At 39.9% G+C, this 24340-nt stretch overlaps 1 protein-coding gene across 2 annotated transcripts in view; it reads left to right on the forward strand.

Annotated features, from left to right (window-relative positions):
* The window catches only part of znrf3 (zinc and ring finger 3), a 109494-nt gene that overhangs the window by 39403 nt on the left and 45751 nt on the right, over window positions 1-24340 (forward strand). For both annotated transcript variants that reach the window (XM_033972233.2, XM_033972234.2), the window contains exon 2: window positions 24090-24212. In XM_033972233.2, the coding sequence (XP_033828124.1) occupies window positions 24090-24212 (123 nt within the window). The remainder of the gene's footprint in view (window positions 1-24089; window positions 24213-24340) is intronic.

The following is a 24340-nucleotide window of genomic DNA, read 5'->3' on the forward strand; positions in this document are numbered from 1 at the left end:
CCAGGTTAAACCAGTCCGGACCAGCGACCTGTGCCCTCCGGCCGATCCCCCACCGCCCGCCCGAGTCATTGACGGCCACCCGGCGTTCACCGTCCGCCGCCTGATTGACGTTCGTCGCCGTGGTAGGGGCCTCCAGTACCTCGTCGATTGGGAGGGTTACGGTCCGGAGGAGCGATCCTGGGTGCCCAGGGCACGCATTCTGGACCCCGACATGGTGAGAGACTTCCACCGCGCTCATCCTGACAAGCCTGGGGGTCCACCAGGAGGTGGACCTTAGGGGGGGGGTACTGTCATGATGTCAGTTTCCCTGTCCTCCCGTGCTCTCTCCCCCTCCCCTACCTGTGTGTCTGGAGCTGGGTGGAGTGCCTGACTCCTCCCGTGCACACCTGGGGTGCATCAGCCTAATCACCACCACCTGCTGCTGAGTACAAGAAGGCTTGGCAGTCTACACTCGGTGCCAGACCGTCCGCGTGTAAAACGTGAATGTTTCTTGCTAAGCTTTGTTATATGGTACTTGCCTGCAAATGCTCATTTGGATTTATGCACCCTCCAGATTCCTGCCTCTACTCGCCCAGCTCCTGCCGCCACGTTCCAGTCCCGGTATCGCTTCCAGCTCGTCTTGTCTCCTGCTCGTCTCGTCTCCTGCTCGTCTCGTCTCCAGCTCGTCTCGTCTCCTGCTCGTCTCGTCTCCTGCTCGTCTCGTCTCCTGCTCGTCTCGTCTCCTGTCCGGTCCTGGTCTCTGGTTTGTCACCCGCTCCCCGCTCTGGTCTTCGTCTGATCCGCCTGCCCTGGTACCGCACCTGCTTCTATCCCCGTCCTGGTCCTGTCCTGCCCGCCTCTACCTGCACCGCACCCGCCTGACCCGTCTCCCGCTCCCCGGTTCCTGTACCTGCTCTTGTGACCTGTTTAAAGACTGCATTTTCACCGCTGTAAATAAACACTGTTAAAACTGCTCTGGTCTGCATCCTTTGGTCCTATCCGCACCGTTACGACAGCATTGATTTTAAGTGTGCGAACAAAGCTTCCTATGGGCACTAATAATGGTAGTATTTGTGTATGTCTTGTTACTTGTTACTAATTTTGGTGATTCTGTTCTCAAATCCAACTAAAATGATATTGAATGTGTTGGTCTGGCTTGTACTACACTATGCACTACACTTTGCCTAAAGATGATTTCATGAAATATGTAAATTTTACCATTTGTATTCATTTGCATTTTGAATTTACTAAGTGTCCCATAAAACATTGATGTGATGTATAGCTAGACCACAGTGCTCCCTTTGCAGCAGCTGTGGTGTAGAGGAGGCTTTGACAAATAGCCAAAAGCTTTATAGATATGGCTTGAAATGAGATAAATCAAAAGCAACAGGTAGCGTTGTAAGGCAGATGGCATGAAGAACAAAATATAGAAAAAAATATGCTTCTAATAAGTATAAACCTTCCTATCTAACTAGTTTTATGCAAAAACTCAACATTATATTTGGATATACACAATAGGTGGGCAGGGGATTTGACAAAGGGGTCTTACCGGCCTCTCTGGACTCTCTTCCTATTCATGTATATTAGAGTGGGGCCCATGTCAGGCTTCATGCCCTGGGCCCCCAAATCACTGTCAACGGGCCTGGGTATTGACAAAAATAAATATCTTGTTAGTTTTTGGAGTATCTCAATCATATTAAACAGAAGATATTGTGAGAATGAAACAGAAATTTGCGAAAACGTGCCTTTAATTGTGTTAGATGAGGTCAGTTCATTAGACAAATGTGAATAAGGCCTGTAAAATTACCCTCAAACCTGCAAGAATACAACTTAATACCTCGTTTGAAACATTACAATACAGGGTTTCTCCATTTTAAATAGATTAATCCCCCCTTTCTGCAGCGTTTAGATTTTAAGATTTTGCATTTCTTCCAAATGTAATGCACAAAATTCTCAATAATTCAATATAATCCACCTCTATCGCACAGTAGATATATGGACGGTTTGCTTCTAATAACTATAAACCTTGTATTTGGATGTACACAATCAGTGCGCAATATTGACAAGGGAGTCGGCGGGGGAGACAAAGATTTCTGTTGTCCTTGGCTGTCCTGGAGTTTTAGGGGCCCAGAATTGGACCCTCTTCCTATTAATTTATATTAGAGGAAGGGCCATGTGAGGCTTGCAGGAATATCAGTTAATACCTTCTTGTTGATAGATTACATTTTTTTCTTTTACTATGTTGCATATCTTCCAAACATAATCCACAACATTTTCAATAGTTCATTTTAACCCACTTCTCTCACAGAATAGATAAATGTAGACTGACTGGAGTGGCGATGCAGTTGCCGTATTGCGTGTATGCATGAACCAAACGATGACGCTGACCTTTGCAGAAGCCCTGTCTGTCTTCCCTTTGAGGAGTGGTGGGATTACAGCCCCTCATCTCTCGCTGTAAGTGACACACGGCATCACAGATACACCGCCGTGCCATCGCCATAGCGCCCGCTTTGATGCCCGCTCGGCTCTGGCCCGTTTACAGCAGCTGCGTTGGGGCATCGCCACTCTAATCTGCTGTAAACCGTCGGGCTTTAGGTGTTGTTGCTCTTGAACGCTGGCCAAGAGCTGTCTTTGATCGTCTACCATCACGGGATTTAAAATGGCCAAGTCTTGTCAAATCACGGTTGATCCTGTGACGAAATGTCGATATAATGGAGTGTGATTATATTCTGTTTAAACTGTTGATGAAGTGTTACATGAGTAAAAGGTAGACCATTTTCAACAGGTAATGTTTGGATCATGTTTGTTTTGATACATTTGGGGCCAAAGTTCCACCTGTAGTCCATGGTAGGCCTTGGCGATATGGGTAGGCCTCAATACAGGACGGATGGAACAATAATTTTTGGGGGTCAGTATTTATCGTGTGTACTTTTTCTTTGGACTAGTGGGAATTTTTGTATATTTTTAGGTACTATGATTAGATTTAAGCTGTCGAGGTTTGAATTCTGAACTTACGTAGATTCAAACCAACTACTAAGTGTTTCTTTACTGCAGTTCATATTTTTTAACAATTTTGTATATAGGTCACTTTTTGGGGGATAATTCTGCCTGGTTTGGTCATAATTTGGTTTCAATATTATCATTTATCATCTGTATAGCGCACTTCAAAATTTGTTACTGTGACAGGCCTAGATTTTTTTCCCTCATATCCCTTAGAATGTCTTCCTCCATAGTCTGAACTCATGTTAACATGTCAAACACCACGCAAATAAAATGAATACTTCACCGGAATACTGTAATACTTCACTGGAATATATGAACACTTCAATGCTAATGACTAAGGCACATTTTGAGGCATAACAAATATTAAAACAATGCCCAAAACTCAAGTATTCGGTATTGGGTAGTCTATTTTATTTCCGATTTTAATAAAAGTGACTGTTAGCTTTGAGACACGGTGAGCTTTCTAGCGTGTTGCAGGTCACAGAACCTATTGCCCAGCTCTAGTTAATAGTCCCGCAAACTATAGAGTCGAGGTGATGCTAAAGTGATATTTTTGAACTTTTATTGTTCTGAAACATCAACCTCAAGCTGATATTTAAAGATATATTTTTACACAGCTCTCTTGCATTGACATAATATCGTCGTATTGGACACTCCAAAAACATGGAGATATTCAGTTTTATGTCACCTGCCCTTATAGAGGTGCTCAAATGGAGAGGGCTGGACCAAGGCAGGACTTAATATAACATAACAGTAAGTAAGTAAAGTTTATTTATATACAGGCCTGTCACGATAATGACTATATCGACTTATCTTTCAGTGTATCATAGATGGAACAGTAGTTTTTGGGGGGGGGGGGTCAGTATTTATCATATGTACATTTTCTTTGTTCTAGTGGGGTTATTTTTTTGGCTATATGAGATTTGACCTGTAGAAGATTGACAGACATATTCTATGGCTTATTATAGATACAAGATAAATACTTAAGTGTTGCATTCTGGTGTTTTTGTGGTTTATATCTGCTCTTGGGTTGTGTCAGTGGCATAAATTTGTTCTAATATTATCGTTTATCATGTATATTTAATTAAGCATTATATCGAACTTTGACATTTGTTATCGTGATAGACCTAATTATATAGTGTTTTTTACAATCCAAAGTCAGACAAGTGCTTCTTGTACCACAATAAAAACACAGTAAGTGCAAGTATAACAACAATAGATCAGATCAACAAAGATTAAGGATAAGATTTGTAAGCAGATAGATAAAATATGATAAAATCAGGTGAAACAATGGCTAAATGTTTGGAAAGACTGTTGTTGGTAGTTGATTCAGTTATATCGGTATACCCTCACACAATTTTTCAGTGTCTAGACTCCTGTGTCTCGTTGCCACCATATTGTCCGCTCCAGAGGGCAGGTCGGCGGGGGTACGAGACATGAAAGTGAGTATGAGGGGGCAATATGGCCAATGCTATAATCCCATTCCAGAGGGCCCAGCAGCAGCAGCAGCAGCTTGCACCACATTCCACAACTTCAGACTCTTTTTTCGGGGAGGGGCGGAGGGCAGAGCATTCCTCCACGGCCCGGGTCCATCAAAGACACCGCGCTACATCAAAGAGCACTCAGAGCTTAGGTGTTGATGACTGCAATCCTCCCTTCGGTCTGTTTTTAGATACCTCCGAGCCTCTGTGTGCTGTACACATCCACACACGGGACTGTCAGCATGCATCCCGTCCTCGCACTGTCCGGCCCTGCATGAATCACGGCTCATTAAGGAGTCACATTGACTTTTGTTTTATGGCCTGGATGGAAGAAGAGCGGCAGATGCCTCCGATATTTGGGGCAGTGTTAGTATACATAAAAGCCAAACAACAGGAAATCAAAGCTGCGGGTTTTTATTGTGGGGAATTTAAACAATGTCCGGACTGGTTTTGCAGCTGTAGAACTTTTGTTTACTTAGTTTTTTCTGTACTTTTTGGGTTGCATCATAGATTGTATATACAAATGGACATAGCTAATCTGCTAGCCGCTGCTTTCCAAATTGGAAGTGATCATGGGCGCGCTTCCTGCTCCATCGACTCTGGTTCCAATTCACTTTACATTGAAAAACTGTTGCCCCTCTCTCTGTAACTGCTGTAGAAAGCCTCGTCATGTTAGTCTTAAATTTTTTGCATTGACCTGTTCTGCATGATTTTGGGGGTTTTATTTCGCTTTTGAATCTGTAAATCAGCATATGAACATTAATAACAGATCAGGAATTAAGACTGTTGCCATAGCAATTAACCATGTGAAACAAATTATTATATCCTTTGAATGGTGAAAAACTCCTCAAAATGTTGCATATAACAAGCAACTGAAAGCATGAATAACATTTGCAGGTTTCAAATTACTATTACAATAGCACTGCTGCGGTTAACTGTGTGCATATGAAAATGACAGCACTTCTGCCGTACAAACACAGTGTTTTAAATGTTTGATCTGGGGGAAGAAGCTGGAGAGTGGGCAGGTGTTTCCACGGCCCTCTCTCTGTTCCAAAATCATGGCATGCATCCTAGTGTTGACCTTTGAACTTTGCTGGGCTGTCCGTCATTGTTGGTGCCGCTGTGGTTTTAAAGAGTGGAGAGCTGAAAGTGACACCGAGGACTTGCACACAGCACACGCCGCTGCACTGGGCCATAGTTAATAGAGTCACAAGCCGCGCGTCCTCCCCAGTGTTAAAGCTGTCAGCCCCGCAGCCTTCCGCCACATATCAGGACATTTACATGATATTAGATGTCCTCGCGCTCACGCTGAAACCATGACACTTGTTTGCTTTGCCTGTTGCTATGAAGATTGGGGGGGAGGAGGGGGTCAAAGTCATTGCAGATGTTGGAGCGTGTTTTGTCACCACTTCAAAATTGACCTTCAACTTTCAAAGCTTTCTCTTTTTCCTTTTAAACCAATTTACCCTAGGCCATTGCTGGATGAATTGGGGAAATACTCCATAGACTGTATATATAAATGGACATAGCCAACCTGCTAGCTGCCATGTTCCAAATAGGAAGTGATCATGGACTCTGGCTCCAATTCACTTTGCCTCTCTCTCTGTAGCTGTTGCAGTGCACCTTGTCATTTTGGTCTTAAAATGTTTGTACTCACTAGGCATGGGACGATATACGATAATATGGCAAATTGCGATCAAAAAGGTCCGCAATTAATCGTTTGTGGCAGTTTTTAATAATCGTGATCATCGCACATGATTATAATCACCTTTACATCAAGAGACTGCCTCATGTTTCCGGTTTCAATACAATGTTAAGATGTTAGTTCTTGTGTTTTTCCACAAGAGGGCCCTCTGTCATAGCAATGAAAATCGTTAGCTTCTGTGGCTATGGCTCATGCTAGTGGGCAGGCAGTAGATCTGCATCTGGATTATGCCACACATTTATATCTTCTATTCAAGAAAGTGAAGTCTGATGTGCAGAATTATTATGGCTTTGAAACACAAGACCTACAAGGCGATGAGCCACCAATCTGCAGTCTGCCGACAAAAAGTTGTGGCTACAAGGGCAGAAACAAGCAACTTACATGCACATTTGCGAGACAACCCTCCTGCATGTAGTTTGTGTTAGTTTGGATTTTTATGAATATGGGTACGTGTTTGTGTCGACTTTGCTATCGCTAGGTTAGCGCTAGCTGAATAGCATTTTGCACAGCTGATGGTTGCGATTCCAGCATATCCTTTATCATATCCTTTTTTCTGGGGGCTTTTTCAGGTTGGTTCATGTGTTTTTTTATAGTCAAGTTATGTGACACATTTATTATTCATACATTGGTAATTTCACTTGCAGCAAAAAAAACAATAAAGGTGATTGCTTAGATACCTGCAAATTGTATGGTAATTGATGTTTTAGTGATTTTTTAAAAACTTGGTTTAATAATTATCATGACAATTTTGTTAATTGAGATTATTTTGGTCAAAATAATCTTGAGTTTTAATATCGTCCCATCCCTAGTACTGAACTGCTCTACATGATCCTGTTATTTTTATTTAGCTATTTTGTTTGTGAATCAAGATATGAACATTAACAAATCAGGCGCCTTCTTTCCCCAAGGTCGCTCCCGCTAGTGTTAGCAACAGGTTTGACTGACTGTGTTGCTCCCGCTCCCTGCTAAACCAGCAGTGCTGGCAGGAAGAGGCGTTCAACGGCCTCGCACCTGATTGGCTCTTTGGTTGCTTTAATACTCGCGATCGGAATTCCTAATATGGAACTGGGCTCCATATTTGCCCCTATAACCACTAGCCTTGATGAGCTTCATTTGACTGAAGCTGAGCTCCATGGGTGACATCACACTCAGTCTACGTCTTTATACAGTCTATGATTACACCAGCTATTTCCAAAAAGACAGCATAAAATTTTGCAATCTCCATGGAGACAATCAGATGACATGAACACAACGACTATTGTTTGGCTATAAGAGCCTATAATTTCATAAATGAAAGATAAGTTTACAAACATACATAAAACTGCTCTATGTTACTCTTCTGGTGGAGTGTCTGCTTCCTCTTCCTGCTTCTCTCCATGGAAATGTTATTGCTTTGCCTAGAATCCCACTGTATGGCATTAAACTTATCTATGTTCATGGAGACAGGTGACACCCCTAGGCTAGGGTCAAATCAGTGTACTTTTGTAATACTGACACCTTTAATCTGCCACGTCCCTTTCCCCCCTTATCTTCAGATCTATGGAAAGGCAAGCCCACACACAGTAAGAAAACATATTGCAAGACATATAAGTTTATTGCTATATTGGAGAAAATTCAAGGTACAGTATTAACATCTCCATGGAGACAAGCAGGTGATGGACCCTCCACCAGAAAAGTTACATAGTGCAACTTCTTCGATTTAAGAAAACCATTGCACAGATCTGACTGGGCTCAAAGATGGCTGTTGAGCTCAGAGGAGACAAAAGGGAGGAAGTCTTCATTCTGTTTGTGGAATGAGCAGGATCCTTTGGGTGCTAGTGTTACTGAGGAGGAGCGCTGGCCCCACCTGTATAGGGCCCTCCCAGCTGCTCGCCTGTAACTGGATCCGGCTCCTTCTCTCCTCAAGGCTACCAGCCCCCTTTGAAGTTATTTCCAGTGCTGGGAAAGAGGGGCACGTACTGACGGAGGACTTGGAGAGGTGCTGTGTGTATATGTAATATGTTGGCGCTCGCACTCTCAAAGTTGTGAGTCTCTTTAAGCATTCTAAACATAGAAGGATGCAATTCAAGACTGCTGCTGCCTTCCTGTGGGACTGTTGCTTATCTCTGTGCACAGGTTCAATGTCAAACTGCTAAGTCCCCCCAAAATGCACCCTTGTATGGTATTGTCTGCCCCAAACCATAGACTGTATAAAGCAATGGATTAAGTGAGTGTGATGTCACCCATAGAGTTCAGCTCCAGTCAAATGAAGCTCATCGAGACTCGTAGTTATGCGGGGCGAATTTGGAACCAAGTTGCATTTTAGGAATTCCTACTGCAAGTATCATAGCAACCAAAGAGCCAATCTGGAGCAAAGCTGTCGAAGGTAATGCCCCTTCCCGCCTGCGCCATTGGTTTGACAGAAATGCTGTCAATCAAACTTGTTGCTAATGCTAAAAATACTGGGATTATGTAGAGTGGATCAATACGAACATTTTAAGACCAAAATAATGAGCCTGACAGCAGCACTTACAGAGAGAGTAAGTTTTTCAATGTAAAGTGAATAGAAGCCAGAGTCAGTAGCCCATGGGCACCAGCGCGCCCATGATCACTTCCTATTTGGGACATGGTGGCTAGCAGGTTAGCTAGGTCCATTTATATATACAGTTGATGGCTTGACCTCACCTGAATTGCCTGAAATAAATCAGTCAATATAACTTTATTTAGCAGTAGCTGTTTAAGACCATTGAGAAGTTAAATACAAGAAAAGAAACAGAATAACTCCAGCAAAGCACACTGATGGGTTCATATATGCACAAACACATTACATTTTAGCTCCTTGAAGTGGAATTGCTTGAATCACTGCACAGCATATCGCTCATAAGATTTAAAAATTTTAAACAAATACAGTGTGAAACATTTATTTAAATGCTAATACACGCAGCTAACCTATTATTAAAGTGTATTTGTGGCACCTGTGTATTCAGTTTTGCATGTCCTTAAAATGGATTCCATTTTTGGGAAGCAAAATAACCAAAAGAGGGTTTTTTTTTCCATTTTAGTTCAAGAGCGGCCCGTTTTTAGACATAGACAATCATGAGATCTTGTATGAAAAGTTTCCATATCCAAGTTCAACAAACAAGTGAGATATTCAGGCAGTCTATTGTCATAGTTCCTTATAAATACATTTTATACAATGTTCTGTGTTTATACAGTACTTCTGACAGATAGTGATTTACAACCATAGACTGTATATATAAATGTGCATTGCTAACCCTGCTATCTCTAATAGGCTGCCTGTTAGACCAGTGGTGTGGGTGGGAAGGGCGTTACCTTCAACAACCTTGCTTCGGATTGGCTCTTTGGTTGCTATGATGCTCGTGGTTAGAATTCCAAATATGGAACTCGGCTCCAAATTCTCCCATATAACTGCTCTAGCCTCGATGAGCTTCATTTGACTGGAGCCGAACTCTATGGGTGACGTCACACTTACTTAGTCCACTTGTTTATACAGTTTATGTGGCCAACCAACTTTTTCATAGAGTGAACAGTGATGGGTTTTAAATTCATCACCTGTTATGAAACAAAGGGCTGAGTGAAAGTATCTAAAGGTTTCGAAGTAGAGGCTGAAGTCTGTATGTATATTATATCTCCATAATCCAGTACAGAAATAAAGGGAATGTAAAGATAACTGTTTTCTGACAATAACTGCCCTTTGAGTAGTAGCTGTAGTCATGGCTGCCCTGTCGTAACTAGTGGAGGCCTGTTGGGGTGGTTGCTACATTCAGGGTGGGTGACTCCATTCTGACCGCCCCCTGAGCTGTTGGGGAGGGTCCCACACAGACCTGGAGCCTGGCTGGTGTTTATGTGGTGCTGACATTTTACTGTTTGTATGTTTTGGCTTGGTCTTTGGGCTTGTTTGCTGGAAGTTGCATAATGGAACGGTTTGGCACAGTTTAAATATATGGCAAAGCTCTGGGCTAGCTAAGGCAATCAGGATCGAGGTTAAGTCATGTCTAATCGTCAGTGATATGCATGGGTGATTTTAATCGAGATGTTTACAGCCAGTCCTTGGTCAGTAAAAGCATGCGGTTTGGAGACGAGTTCAGGCTTTGGGGGAAAAAAAAGTTAAAAGGCACTGATAAAAAGTCTGTGTTGTTTATGTTATGTCAAAAATCCATTTTTGGTTTGTTTTTGAAAAATGAAAATGAAATTGAAACCGAGATCTAGCAATATGAGGGATTTTTTTTTTTGTCATAGCACTCAGCTGTACTGTAAGTATTGTGGTCACGATACTGAAATTTCAAACTGGATTTTAACACTAAGAAATAGACTCAATACTCAATATAGTAAATTTTTAATGGTCATATTTTTGTATAGCACTTTTCCACCTTCAAGACACTCAAAACTCTTTACATCAAGGAACCACTCACTCATTCACAAACCAGTGTACGCAGACACCGGGCCAAGGGGGTAAAGTGTCTTGCCTAAGGACACAATTACGGCATTCATCTGTGGGGGCTGGAATCACACCGCCAACCTATGAGTCAGTGGATCTGATCGCTCAACCAATGATGTTTGTTGAGAGTGGGATTCGAACTGCCAACCTTTGGCTCAGTGGACACCAACTGAGCTGCTTAATAACAATACAATACCACAAGGATAATAATAATAAAAAAGCACTCATTATTTAGACAGTATATTGTGATTTTCAACACAAAATCGTACGTTCTTTTATATTACCATGTGGCCTTATATACTAGTTTTAGTATCGATTGGTATCAGATTTTTGATACTTTTGACAAGCCTAACTCTAAGCTCTGATGAGTTGACGGTTTTGTACTCAACCTCGCTTAAAATTCGATTAACTGCGCAACCCGTTTTATATAAACTTGCTTTGGCTGACAAATCTTTCTTTCTATGAGTCTATGTGGAAGTCCATCTGACCATTCTTTGTGCCCACATGACTCAGTTCTGATGCAGTTCGAAAACCACATTCTCAGTTGTGGTAATGATGACACCACAGCTCCTGACCAGCGACCAGTGTTCCAGGAAGTTGACAATGCTTCTTCCTCCATAAAAGCAGGGGGTAGTGAGGGGCTGTTGATGCGTTAAAAGGACCGGGGAAGTGGGTGGGGGCCTGTCCTGAGTTTTGGGGTGAATGGGTTCAGTGTGTGCAGACGGTCAGGGAGAGGTGGTCCTTGGTTATTCCCAGGTCATCCGTGGGGTTCTCAAACATAGACGTAGGTAAACACATTCACAGAGAGGGCAGAGGAAGGGTGTGAGGACTGGCCCCATGCCCGGCGTTTTTCTTCCTTCGGGGTTTTGTGTGATTGGCGAATGGGTGCCAGCTTTTCTTCCAAAATGTATAAAAGAAAACTGCGAACAAGATATGAGTGTGGTGAATCATGTCCTGTTGGCTTGTTTGGCTTTGGGAAACAAGGAGGCTTTGATGCTCCCTTTCAACTGATCCCAAAAACTCGGGTGAAATGGTCTGACCTCAGCTGGGGTTACGATAGTTAGTTATGGTTGATCAACAGAAGTCAATCATTAATTGCTGCTTAAGTAAAAGTACAGATACCGAGTAAAAAAATACTGAGTAAAATTATCACATGATAAAATCTACTTAAGCAAAAGTATTATAAAGTATAAAGTAAAAGTATAGTAGTAGTTTATTTTTGTTATATTTTTGTTTACTCAAATGTGTTAAAAAATAAACCCTCAGCCTTTTCAGCAGGTTCTAAACAATAATAAAAAATACTTTCACTTTTCAGTCCTGTTCAAATATGTAGTACAGTAGAAAGTACAGATACCGACTTTCAAATGTAATGAAGTAAAAGTAAAAAAAAAATCCACTTTAAAATTGAAGAAGTACAGATACCTAAAAATTGCACTTGCAGTACTTTACTACTGTTTCATTATGTTCTGCCAATGAGAATAGATTATTAAATACATCAAATTTGCAGTGCAAAAGAAAAATTCCCTTCGGTCAACAGGACAAAAGAGCTCAGACATCATTTATTTCATCACTTCATCCTCACACCTGAATCAAAACAACGAAAATCATAGTGATAGCCAGTATGCTACAGGTGAGAGAGCATCCATTAGGGGCCTGAATGATTATGCAAAATATGACTCAGGCACAGTTCACATTTAGTGTAGCTCAATAGACCAAGACAACAAACAGAAACTGTAAACCAGCAGGTGTAGTTAGCTCCTCCCTTCAGACAGATATAAGGCAGTGTCCACCAGCAATCTGACCAGAACTGAAAAAGCGGCTTGGATGAGCAGCGAAACATCTACACTCTTTTGTCCAGTTACAGAATTACATTTTTCCTTTTGTTTTGTTTTCAGTACGATCACCAAATGAGTTTAGTTCTTTCATGAAAGTTCTTTCATGTGTTCATCTTATCATGCTAAGATGATAAAATGAACACATTTTCCCCCTGTTTAAGTGCACAAATACATGCATTTTGTTCTTAAAATAAAACGACATCTTAAAGAAGAACATACTGGAGTTTGGCTATGTGCCATAATGGAGATAACAGCTTCATATTGCTTGTATGAATCAAACTAAAATCCTTCATATGATGCCAAGTAAGTGATGCTACTTTCCATAAACAGAAATGTCAAGCCTGAAGCCTAAAACATGAGTCTTTATAGTGCGCTATGTGATGTGCATATCAGCAATTCTTTAAACAGCATGCTCGCCACAATCAGTGCTATTTTCAAATGTTTTGTTATATATATACAGCCGATGGGGATGAGAGAAATCCCTTTGAAACTTTGGCTGTGTCTGGTAGAAAATGTGCTTGCCCTGCGGTCGTGTTTTTGAATGCTTATGAAGATTTGAATCGCCCCTAGCAACGCTGTAAAAGTTGACAAAAAGTTAAAAGTTAAAAGTTGTTGATCAGTGCTGGGTACCACTACTACGGCACAAAAACAGGTTAAAGTACTAACGATACCAAAACTGAAATCAAAATGGTACTGAAATCCGGGACCAAAAAATCCATCCAAACAATACAAGTTGACGCCTGCAAGTCCTAAAAGAACACGAGAAAGTTACTACGCAGAAATGGTACTGGTAAAACATCTGATGGTCGATATAGCGTGGCCAGAGCATACAGCGTAGCATTTAGGGGCCGGTGTTTTGGAGGAATGGTGGTGGGGGGCCTGAGGGGGTGCCAGTAATTTCGAGGGAGAAGTGGAGAAAAAAAGGGAGGGAAGGGGGGTTAAAGAAGTGATTGTTATTTGATCAAAGGCTCAGCGAACAGACTGGAGAGAATGGCGATGGATGGTGTGACTCGCATTCTGATTTCCTTTTCAGAGGCAGGGAGGGAGAGAGGGAGGGAGAGGGTGTATGTGTGTGTGCGTGTGTGTGTGTGGGGGGGGGTGTTTAAGGAGGAGGACCTTGTTTTGATCTGAACACAACGTACCATCAGATGACAGCACGAAGATTTAAGTTAGGAGCGGTGTGTACAAAATTGTTAATCTCCAAGCCAACAATTTTGATATTAACAAAATTAGAATGCATTTTTTTTCATGATAAACTATGTAAAATAATGCAAAAATACCTCATTACAATCAAATGAACAGAAACTTGCACAGTTCTAATTCGTTTTTTAGCTCCTGATCTGATACCGATTTTAAAAGATATAAAAAGGCCTACTTAAATATAGAATAATAATAATTTGTTATAAAATTGTGTTTTTAACTTAGCTTCAGAACATAGTGACAGCTGTGTAAAGGCAGTGTTTTTTCACCATATTATTCAGTTTTGAGTTCATTTGAGGCCTGTAATAAGACAAAAGCCTGAAGCACACGTCGGCACATTCAGTTCTGCTTTCCTGCCGAGTTCGTTTCACTCTTAAGACTCACAATTAAATATCACAGAGCAGCTTTAGCAGCGATAATTGCACACGGAGGACACTATTTGCTGTATCGGCCTGATTTATTCAAATCCGATCCATGCCGATGCTCTAAAAATTAAATACTGATACCAGAATTGGATCGGGACTAGTTCCTCCTAATTTTAATAATGGTATTCAGAGATATTTTTGCACTTATAGAGTTCAGTTTACTGCTCATTCACATTGACAAGCAGGTTTTAGAATATTTCTAATGATGGATTACCTAAAATCATCATTAGTTATTCATTTTTGGTCAGTATTTTCTGCCCTAGTTGAGATTATTTTGGTAATCTTACAAAATGGAATATAGGATAACAAAACTGCTTGATTATAGACTGTAAAAAGAAAAGTAACAAGCACAATAGAGGCATTAACGGAGTGAGGGACGACCATTTTCTTCCTATTTGGAACGTAGCGACTAACACGTTAGCTATGTTCATTTATATATATAGTCTATGGCAGATGATAGATCAGACATGGGCAAACTATGGCCCGGGGGCCACACACGGCCCTTTTGGCTTATTAATCTGGCCCGCCGAACGTAACCAAATAATATTAAAATAGGTGAGGGTAAACCTTGTTCAGATTACCTTTTCAACAAGTTGTTGATCTTTTGGCACTTGATGAAACTGAATATGAGTTTTTCTGCTGTGTTTATTTAACTGAAATGCAATACATTAATTATTGATTTAATTAATGCATTTGGAAAACAATTTGTACAATGAGCCTTGCATATTCATGCTTTGCTGCATGTTACAGGCCAAATCTCTAATGTAATATATATCCTGGCCCGGCCCCTCTGTCAAATATTTGAACCCATTGTGGCCCGTTTCTCAAAAAGTTTGCCCACCCCTGTGCTAGATGATAACTATTGCTCATCGAAATGGTAACATAATTCAACACCAATATACACTGCATTCAATTGGTGACTACCATATCTTGAAAACTATTTTATTGCTCAAATCTATGTCAAAAGTGAATATAAAACATAGGGGCTTATCACATGGGTATCCTTTTCTACAGGTGGCTTGGTGGCTAGCAGGAGGTGTGGTCATCTTGAGTGACAAGCGGAGTACAAATCCCTGCCAAGCTTTCATTGAGAGTGTGGCCCGTGTAAGGGGATATTCATGTGAAACGCTGCCTTCCCCAGGGACCACAATGGACCGGGCAGGACAGCATTCGCCCCCTAGTGGCTTTATCCAAAACTACCACACCCCCCTCTCACCAAAAAGAGAAAAAAAACTTGGTGATTGCATTGGGTTTGTGCGCGCTGAGGCCTAGCAGGGAGAGCTGGAGAGGAGAGTCATTGTCATTTTGGTGTGTGTGGATAAAGGCATGTTTGCATTGGGTGCTCTTTTGTTGCTCTGACCCACTTCCATCAAAACTTTCGTCCAGTTATTCGCCCCTCAATTTCTACCAAGCATCAATCCACATGCAGGATTGTCATGGCAACCAATTCGAACAAACTGCGATGTATTGGTGAAAATCGAGACTCTTATGCTCCTCTATTTCTATTTGTATATATATAGATATTTCTCATAAAAGCCTTTTCCAAATGCTGAAAATCATCTATATGATTCTAGTGAAGGCGTATGGAGTTTAAAAACACAGAGGAGCACTTCCTGTATTATCACATGACATCAGAATTCAGCCTAAATATGCAATGTTTGTGTGCTAAATATGTGAATGAAACAAAACACTACTCCAGGTTTGTTTTTGAAGAGGAAACAACATTATAACATAGATCAGAAAAGTGCGATATATCGTGAAGGAAAATATTGCAATGGTTAAATACAAGACTCTCTCTATACATAAATATTTCTTTTAAAAGCCTTTCCCAAATGCTCTCAAGGTCTATATCAGATTCTATGCAATATGTAGCACAACAAACCAAATCTGTCCAAATTCAGCTCACAACAACTGAAAAATTAGCTGGATTGACTCCATGATATCGGTTCCATGATATCGGTTAAGCCAGTATTATGTTTGGGCATTTAATAGGCTCTAACAAGACTATTTACAGGCTGATATGTGCTATTTTCTGTCCTTACTATGGGATTGGTTAATTGAAAAAGCTTGATAGGTGCCTCCCTACTATTCCACTTGCATGTATTGAAAGTTGATTTTATTGCCGTGTCTAGAATATCCCACCATATAGTTTAAACACAGATACAATTTGTATACTTTCATTGCTCAAAAATATCATTAAAATTGCATTATTATTATTATTATTATCAGCGGGGTTGCCTCTCCACAGATCTAACCTCTAACTTACCCTGGTTCCATTATCTGCTTGTCTTCCCGTAGGCAGATAAATTAAGTCTTGGCAAAGCAACAACATCTCCATGAAGATCAGAAAAGTTCCACAGTTCACCTTTTAAGCCCCAAAATATATATTTGACAGGTCCATCCACATGTGTTGAGAAAATGGCCAAATCTGTGCTTCGGGAGCCAGTGTCCCAGCTTCTAAAATAACAACATGGACCACCAGCACCACAACAACAAGCAGGCTGCCCCATTTGGAGAGGTAGAGAACCCAAACGCACAATGGCCCAGTGTTTGGGATCCGGGGGCGCAGGTCGGGCTCCCCACTCTGCCACTCCAACCGCTTGACAAGGAGCACAGGGCCATGGAGGCTGTAATTACAAGCAGCTATAGCACTTCCGCATCTTCACTGTTCAAAGGATGTACAGCTCTGAGTCATCCTGTGGTGATAAAGAGGTTTGGTATGTAGTGCACTTGAATGAAGGTATAGTTGTTTTAGCAGGAGGCATGTGGGGATATGTAGAACAGATGAGTGACGCAGGTTTGATTCAGGTGACACGCTTACATTCTGTCTGTGTTATAATGTGGTTTCCTCATCACAAACATACCTGGAGTTGTGTTTTGTTCCAGTCACACACGTTTAACACACAAACCTGCATATTTACGCTGATTTCAGACCTGGAATTGCCAATCTGTACTGAATTAAAGGTAAAAAGTAGCTGTTAACTTGAAAACTACCACCTCATGACATTACAAGGTGGAACAGAGCATTTTGAGCTTTGGAGATAAACGATAATGTTGAAACTAATTTATGCCACTGACACAATAACTCTGAAGTAGAATTATCCTCCCCCCAAAAAATCTTCATGTGTTTTTTAACCATATTACACAAACTGCAATACATAAATAGCAGAACTAAACACTTAAGTAGTTAGTTTGTATCTATAAAAAATAATAGAAGTTATTTACCCTATGCAGCTCAAATTTTATTGCAGAAAAATAACAAAAAATTCAGCTAATACAATGAAAAAGTACTCATGATAAATACTGACCACCAAATATTATTGTTCCATCTAACGTATATTGAATGATAACTCGATATAGTAATTATTGTGACAGGCCTAGCTGTAGCATGTAATCAAATGTGTAGTGGTAATGGTTAGTTTTTGGGGGGAAAAAACCTTGGAAATAGCATCGCTGGCCTTTCAGATTTGTATGTATTGATTTATTTGTTTACTTGTTCATTTAATCTTTTAGTTTGGGATCAGCCTGTCCCAAAATCATTACATCATTGCATCAGGTCCTAGTCAGAACATTCATTTTACCAACCAGTTGTTTAGCCTGAAAATAAATTGGAACATTTAATGAGGAGGAGCGGGCGCTTAGCAACTCTGTCAATCAAACCTGTTGCTAACGCTAGCGGGAGTGACCATGGAGAAATAAGACATCTGAATGTTTATATCTTGATTTACGAAAATAATAATGCCAGGATCATGTAGAGTGGGTTAATACAGACATTTTAAGACCAAAATGACGAGCATGACAGCAGCAGCTACGGAGAGAATGGCAACAGTTTTTCAATAGAAAGTGAATTGGAGCCACAATTGATAGGGCGCTCTTCCTATTTAGAAAGCGGCAGCTAGCAGGTTCGCTATGTCCATTTATATATACAGTCTATGATTTCAACACACTGTAAACAAAGATGCATTTTAGCTTGACATAGGCTTTTTATCCCATGTTATGTTACTAATATGATAACCAGGATATTTCACCAGGTTTATCAAAACGCTCGCTAGCTCATTCAACCCGGGCAGATACCGTAGGTTTCAAACTATCCTTGACCTTCCCTGTTGTCTGAGTTCCTTCCATGTCAGGTGTAAAAAAGATTTTGTTTTTTCAAGGATTCCTATTGACAGGCTAAAGCGTAGTAGTTCACACTCTGCGCGTGGGAGGATAGCGCAGGAACATTCAAGGCTAAATTGTGTTCTCTATCAAATCAGATTTTCTTCATGTTTTTAACAGAGAAAGCACATGGAACAAGCCGTCACCATGTCTGTTCATATGCATCAAGCTTCAGTGTTCGGGAAATTAGGATTGTCTGTAGGCCTGTCATGAGAATTACTACATCGGCTCGAAACAATATATTTTTAGGGTCAATATTTATCGTGTGTACTTTTTCTTTGCACTACTTGGGAATTGTTTGGCACTGATTCATGTTGACTGTAGGCAGGGGAGTCACCAGAGGGGTACAAAGGGGTCTGTCATCCTGGGCCTCAGTGTCTTAAGGGCCAGAATTCTCTTCCTATTAATTTATATTCAAAGGGGGTTGAGGTTTCTTGCCTGGGTCCCCAAATTTCTGTTGACGGGCTTGACTGCAGGTGCTGGTGTTCAGTTTGTTTACTTTTAGATTTATATCCAGCTGGTTTTAGTCACTGGAACTGGCAACCCAGGGAAAAACAGTGAGAGTGAGATTTATTCTGCTTTCTGATTGGATAATTGTCTTGAGAACTAAAATTACAATACAACTTGGCTATCATGTCCACTTTTTTTTGTAGTTAACAATTACAATGTTGATTTATTCTTATCAATAAAAGCGATATTTGATTTTGAACATATCTGGCAACACAAATAGATAATGTTTCTGAAATTCTTCAGTCTTTAAATACATATTCTACACACCTACCCGCTCTTTAAGGATTCAGTAAAAGTACGAAATGACCAGACGTACTTAAACATATGACGATACCGTAAATGTTATGTTTTAATGAAATATATTGCATTGTTATCTCCTTCTGCTTGCTTTCAAAGTGTTAAGGCTTCCATATTTTGATCACATTATCTCCGCTCAACGACTCTCTAAACTAGCGGCACACGATGTTCACATTCCTTCCTGGTTCCTCTCTTTCCATGATCCAGCTGATTTGCATTTGAACCCCTTTTTACTCTTGTCCAAAATCCCCTCAGGTCAGAGGCTTGACCCGTGGGCCCAATAGCACTGAAGTAGGCACCTTTACAATGGATCCTTCAATAGCTCCACCGCACTGCTAACCTGCTGCCTGTGCGACGCAGCAGGGTTCAAAGGTCAAAGTATAGGGCTATCGGTGGTGGTCATCTGCTTTGGCTTGGAGGCGAGAGTGGTCCACAGTTTGGCGCCCATAGTCCTGGCTCATTGGGGTGTTTTGGTCATTGGGTTAATAGGATAGAGTGACCCGCAGTTGAGTTTGGCCCACTTCGAATGCTAATACGGGAGCTAGGCTGTGCTCTATTAGCCAGCGGGATTAATACAGGATTTTCAACCCTTTATTTGGCAACACTCTTAATCTAATTTTTTATTGGTAATGCTTTAAAATGCACAAATTTCACCCAAAACAACTGTTGTCTTCTGCTTTTTTAGATCCGTTTGACTAATGTGACTGTATAGAAAGAGTAACATAAAGCTGCCCTGATAATCCCTCCTTTATAGATCTAATGCTCTCAGACTTTTAGATTTGGTTTTATAACATCTAATCTAACCTTTGTATATTGTGTAGGTCATAACTGAAATATTTCAAAAGTTGACCTGTAGGGGCAGTATAATTTTTAGTTGTATTTATTTTTTGTGATTCATGTTTAAATGCACAGTAGATATCTATTCTGTTGCATTTTCCACCACATTCTTGCTTCCACAGAGAGATTATTGCATTGCCTGAGATGTTCCGCAGTATGGCATTAAACTTTACTATCTTCATGGAGAGAAACTGTTGACGCCACCAAGGCAAGTTACAGGTTAGATCTGTGGGGAGACGAGCCCACTCACAGTAAAGATGCATGCTCCCAAGATATTTTGAGCAATAAAAAATATTATACTGGAACAAATGCAAGATAGAAACAGTAATGCCATAGTGTGAAATATTCCAGGTAAAGGGCAGAGAAGTTTTGTGGAATGTAAACAATACAGAGTATTTATACCACCAAAACAATCTTGCCAGTTTGGTCTAATCAAAGTGGCTGGAGAACGCCAGACACACGAACAAGAGATACACCTTATACATAACAACAGATGGTATTACGAAGGTTAGGTCAAAATGATCCATAATAATACAAATAAAGATTTATGCTAAAGAAAGCCATAACAGAAGCTTTAAAGGTTCTGTATCATGCAAAATGGACTCTGTGAGCTTTAAGCCATGTTATAATGTTGTTACCTCCTCAAAAACACACCTGGAGTTGTGTTTTGTTCCATTCGCACATGTTTGAGTAACATTTTATTATTAGTCTGTCTGTATCTCCAAAGCTCAAAATGCTCTGTTCAACCTTGTGATGTCATGAAGTGGTAGTTTTCAAGCTAACCGATACCTTTTACCTTTAGTTCAGTAGAGATGGGCAATTCCAGAGCTGAAATGATCCAAATGATTCTAGTGAAGATGTATGGAGTTTAAAAACACAGTGGAGCACTTCCTGTATTACATCATCATCACAAGATGGAACAAAGTTTTTTCAGTTTTAGAGAAGAACTCCAGGTATATTTTTGATGAGGAAACAACATTATAACATAGATCAGAAAATAGCGTAACGTGGGCGCTATAAAGGCTACTATACATTTGCTTTGCTGTGTTATGTTAGTACATATGATAGTTTCACGCCATTTTTGTAATTGGATGAAGCCACAGGCGCTGTAAAAATAAAATTGATTACACCGCCCTATCGTTTCGTCATTACTTTTCACACCTTTTACATAATCAGATATTGACTCAGCCTCGTAGAATAGTTTAAACTCAGCATACAGAAGTTTTCATTGTGATAATTTGAGGAAGAATTGTCAAATTATTTATGTTTCATTTTTAGGCCTGTCACGATAACACATTTTGAAGTGTAATATATTGACCATCGGCAACTCAAAACTCAACATATACTATATATACTATAATACTATATACTATAATACTATATAAAATTTTGAAGAATTTCCCCACTGCAGCAAAGAAAGTAAGTAAAGTACTCACGATAAATATTGAAAAAATAATGTTGTTCTAACATATACTGTGGTGGATGAAGTACTCAATTTTGTTACTTAAGTAAAGTACAGATACAGACATGAAAAGTTTCTCAGGTAAAAGTAAAAGTATCACATGAAAAAATAAGTAAAAGTACCTGTTCACTTTAAGAGTGTTAAGAGTGAAAAATAACCCCTCAGATCATATGAAAAGTACTTTTTACTTTTCAGTCCAGTTAAAAAAAAAAGTAACGGAGTGGAAAGTACACAGACCTGCTCTCAGAAAGCTTTACTACATGTACTTCGTTACTTTCTACTGCTGGTTGATATGATAATTATCGTGACAGGCCTAGAACCACAGTGAATCCTTCCCTGTTGTGGTGCTGTTCACTTTGTACCATGGGCAGAGTTAGAGAAGCCCTTTGAGATACATGTTTCAAGATAAGTGCTTTTGTCAGGTCACAATTAAAGAGGCCACCACCTCCTTTGGTGCTGGCAGTGACTCAGTGTTTGTGATGTCTGACTTCCGCTTTAATCTCCTTCACAGGCATCTTCTGAAGGCTGACTCTGCACAGCTCTTCTGGCTAAATAAACTTGGCCAGTTTACTTGCCCTGTGAGTGTGAGGCTTAAGAAACTGTGGCAGAAATCTGATCATAATCTGATTTCTGGAGTGATCAGATTATGGAAATGTCATGGAAAGAGTTATATCTGATGTGAGGAGTGGTAGAAGTAGTCAGTTTTGTTATTTAAGTAAAAGTACAGATACTGGAGTAAAAGATATGAATAAATATAGTGTTTAAAAACGTACTTAAAGAGTAAAAAGTAAAAGTATTTCATGCATATTGGTTTTATAAGGCTTCAAATGTAGTGATTTTGATAAAGATCTGTGCTGGATTTGGAACAGAAACAAGTAAATCAACTATTTTTTCTAGCTGGTTTTATTTGTATATTTTTGTTTGCTCTGATTATGAACTTAAATAAACCCTCAGACTTTTCAGCAGATCTCAAACAATAATAATAAATACTTTTACTTTTCAGTCCTGTTAAAAAATGTAGTGGAGTTGAAAGTACAGATTAGAAGTTTTTAAAAGTTAAAAATATCCACTTTAAAATATAAATAAGTAAAGTACAGACACCTAAAAAGTGTACTTGGGTAGAGCACTTTAATACTTTTACTTTGTTACATTCCACCACTGAGTAATCTGATTTCTTTCTGATTGTTCACACCTGTGCAAGAAAATTCTGAAGTCTGTGTAATCCCTCAGTCGTCCAGGTATGATCCATAGTAAAAGAAAAATTTAAATCTGTCAACTTGTAGAAAAATGTACTCTCTCAGTCGTGCAACTTTTTGGCCATTTTAGAGACTGGAATTTTTCTTTTACTACAGAAATGAAAGAAAAGACTTTGAAATACAACAGCTACTCCAAAAATCTACTAATTAGACAGACGTGTGGCATGTTTTGTTGATCCCATTCCTTTTGGGTTTGGGTCTGTTAGTTTATTGTAGTTATCACACTTTTACTGCACATCTAAATGCACCCATTGTTGTACTTTTTGGATAGAGAAATTCAACAATACTGCACTTCTGTGTCCACATAAGGAAATGCTGGCGTTATTAATCATATAGTGCACATATGGGAGACAAGACACCACCGCTTAAAGTAATGTAAAAGTGCCTCTTCAGCAGACTTAGGCAAGCACATTAATCCCGTTAGCCCATCTGGTGCTATAGTTTAAGGATCTTATTTTGCGAATTTGCTATAGCCGGCAAATAGCAGAGTTCAGGTGAGGATACGGACTCCTGGTGTTAATAAGGAAAAGCTTGTTAATCTAGCGGATCTACTAAGTACTTCACTGCATTGATCTTTCTACCTTTTAGGGTCAAAGTATCAAGATATTACAGTAAATCCCTGTCCGTGTCTATTTAAAAGTATAGATATTCTTATACATTGCGTAACACCTGTCTTTTCTTCTCTGTTCGGTGTTTCAAGTATTTCCTGTTTGTAACGCTCTACAGCTGGATTTCAGATAACATCAACATTGTATAGGTTAATAATGTTTAATACAGATGCGGCCAGTTAAAATGAATATGGTTAAAATGTGTTTTTGTTAAAAAACAGCCACTAATAGGGAGCTTTTTCAGTTCTGATACTTATTCCAAGACTGAAAACAGCATTTATTTCCTTAAAACAAAACTAAAATATGACGAAACTGATCAAAATGTGTTATTTCTCCCTGGTTTCTTTCTGACTGTTCAAGAAAATTTAGCAAAAAAGTCTGACTAAGGGTAGCAAAGACAGAAATGGAAGAAAATACAACAGCTACTCTAAAAATCTACAAATTAACAGACAGAGGTATGGTGGTATGTTTTGACAATCCCATTTATTTCCTTAAAACAAAACTAAAATATGACGAAACAGAACAATTTTGTATTAATAAAAGTTCAAACATTATGTGACTTTCTGGGACAACTAGAGGAAATAGTCTTATTACATCAATTTGTATGTCCAAACAGGGTATCGGCTGAATCGTTGTTGAATCCAGCAATTTCTTTGGTATCAATATCAGTGGATCCCTAGTCACTGATAGAAATGATCCGGTTCACTTTTTACCATTTACCCTTTTAAATATTTCTTACAATTATACAATGTTATCAATGGAAGAAACTGGCTCTTGTTCCCAGGAGTTTGACATTTATTTCGAATGGGAAAAATACTCCAGATCTTAAAAGTCTCGGGTTTGAACTAAGATCCTATCCTTTGTATGCTAATGAGTGCACTATTTTGTTTTGCAGATGCATCCTCTGGGACTATGTAACAACAATGATGAAGAGGACCTATATGAGTACGGCTGGGTGGGGGTGGTGAAGCTGGAGCAGCCCGAGTTGGACCCCAGCTGCCTCACTGTCCTGGGCAAGGTAAGAAAAAAATGGGGTCATGTTTTTATTACTGCTTCTGTGAGACTGATAACGCTTTGTGCATTTAAGCATGGGAGAAATAGTGTCACGGTAAGAATCCAACCAAAATGTGCCTTAATGTGTCCTTA

The sequence above is a fragment of the Periophthalmus magnuspinnatus genome, chromosome 9 (assembly GCF_009829125.3).
Source record: "Periophthalmus magnuspinnatus isolate fPerMag1 chromosome 9, fPerMag1.2.pri, whole genome shotgun sequence".
Lineage (NCBI taxonomy): Eukaryota > Metazoa > Chordata > Actinopteri > Gobiiformes > Gobiidae > Periophthalmus > Periophthalmus magnuspinnatus.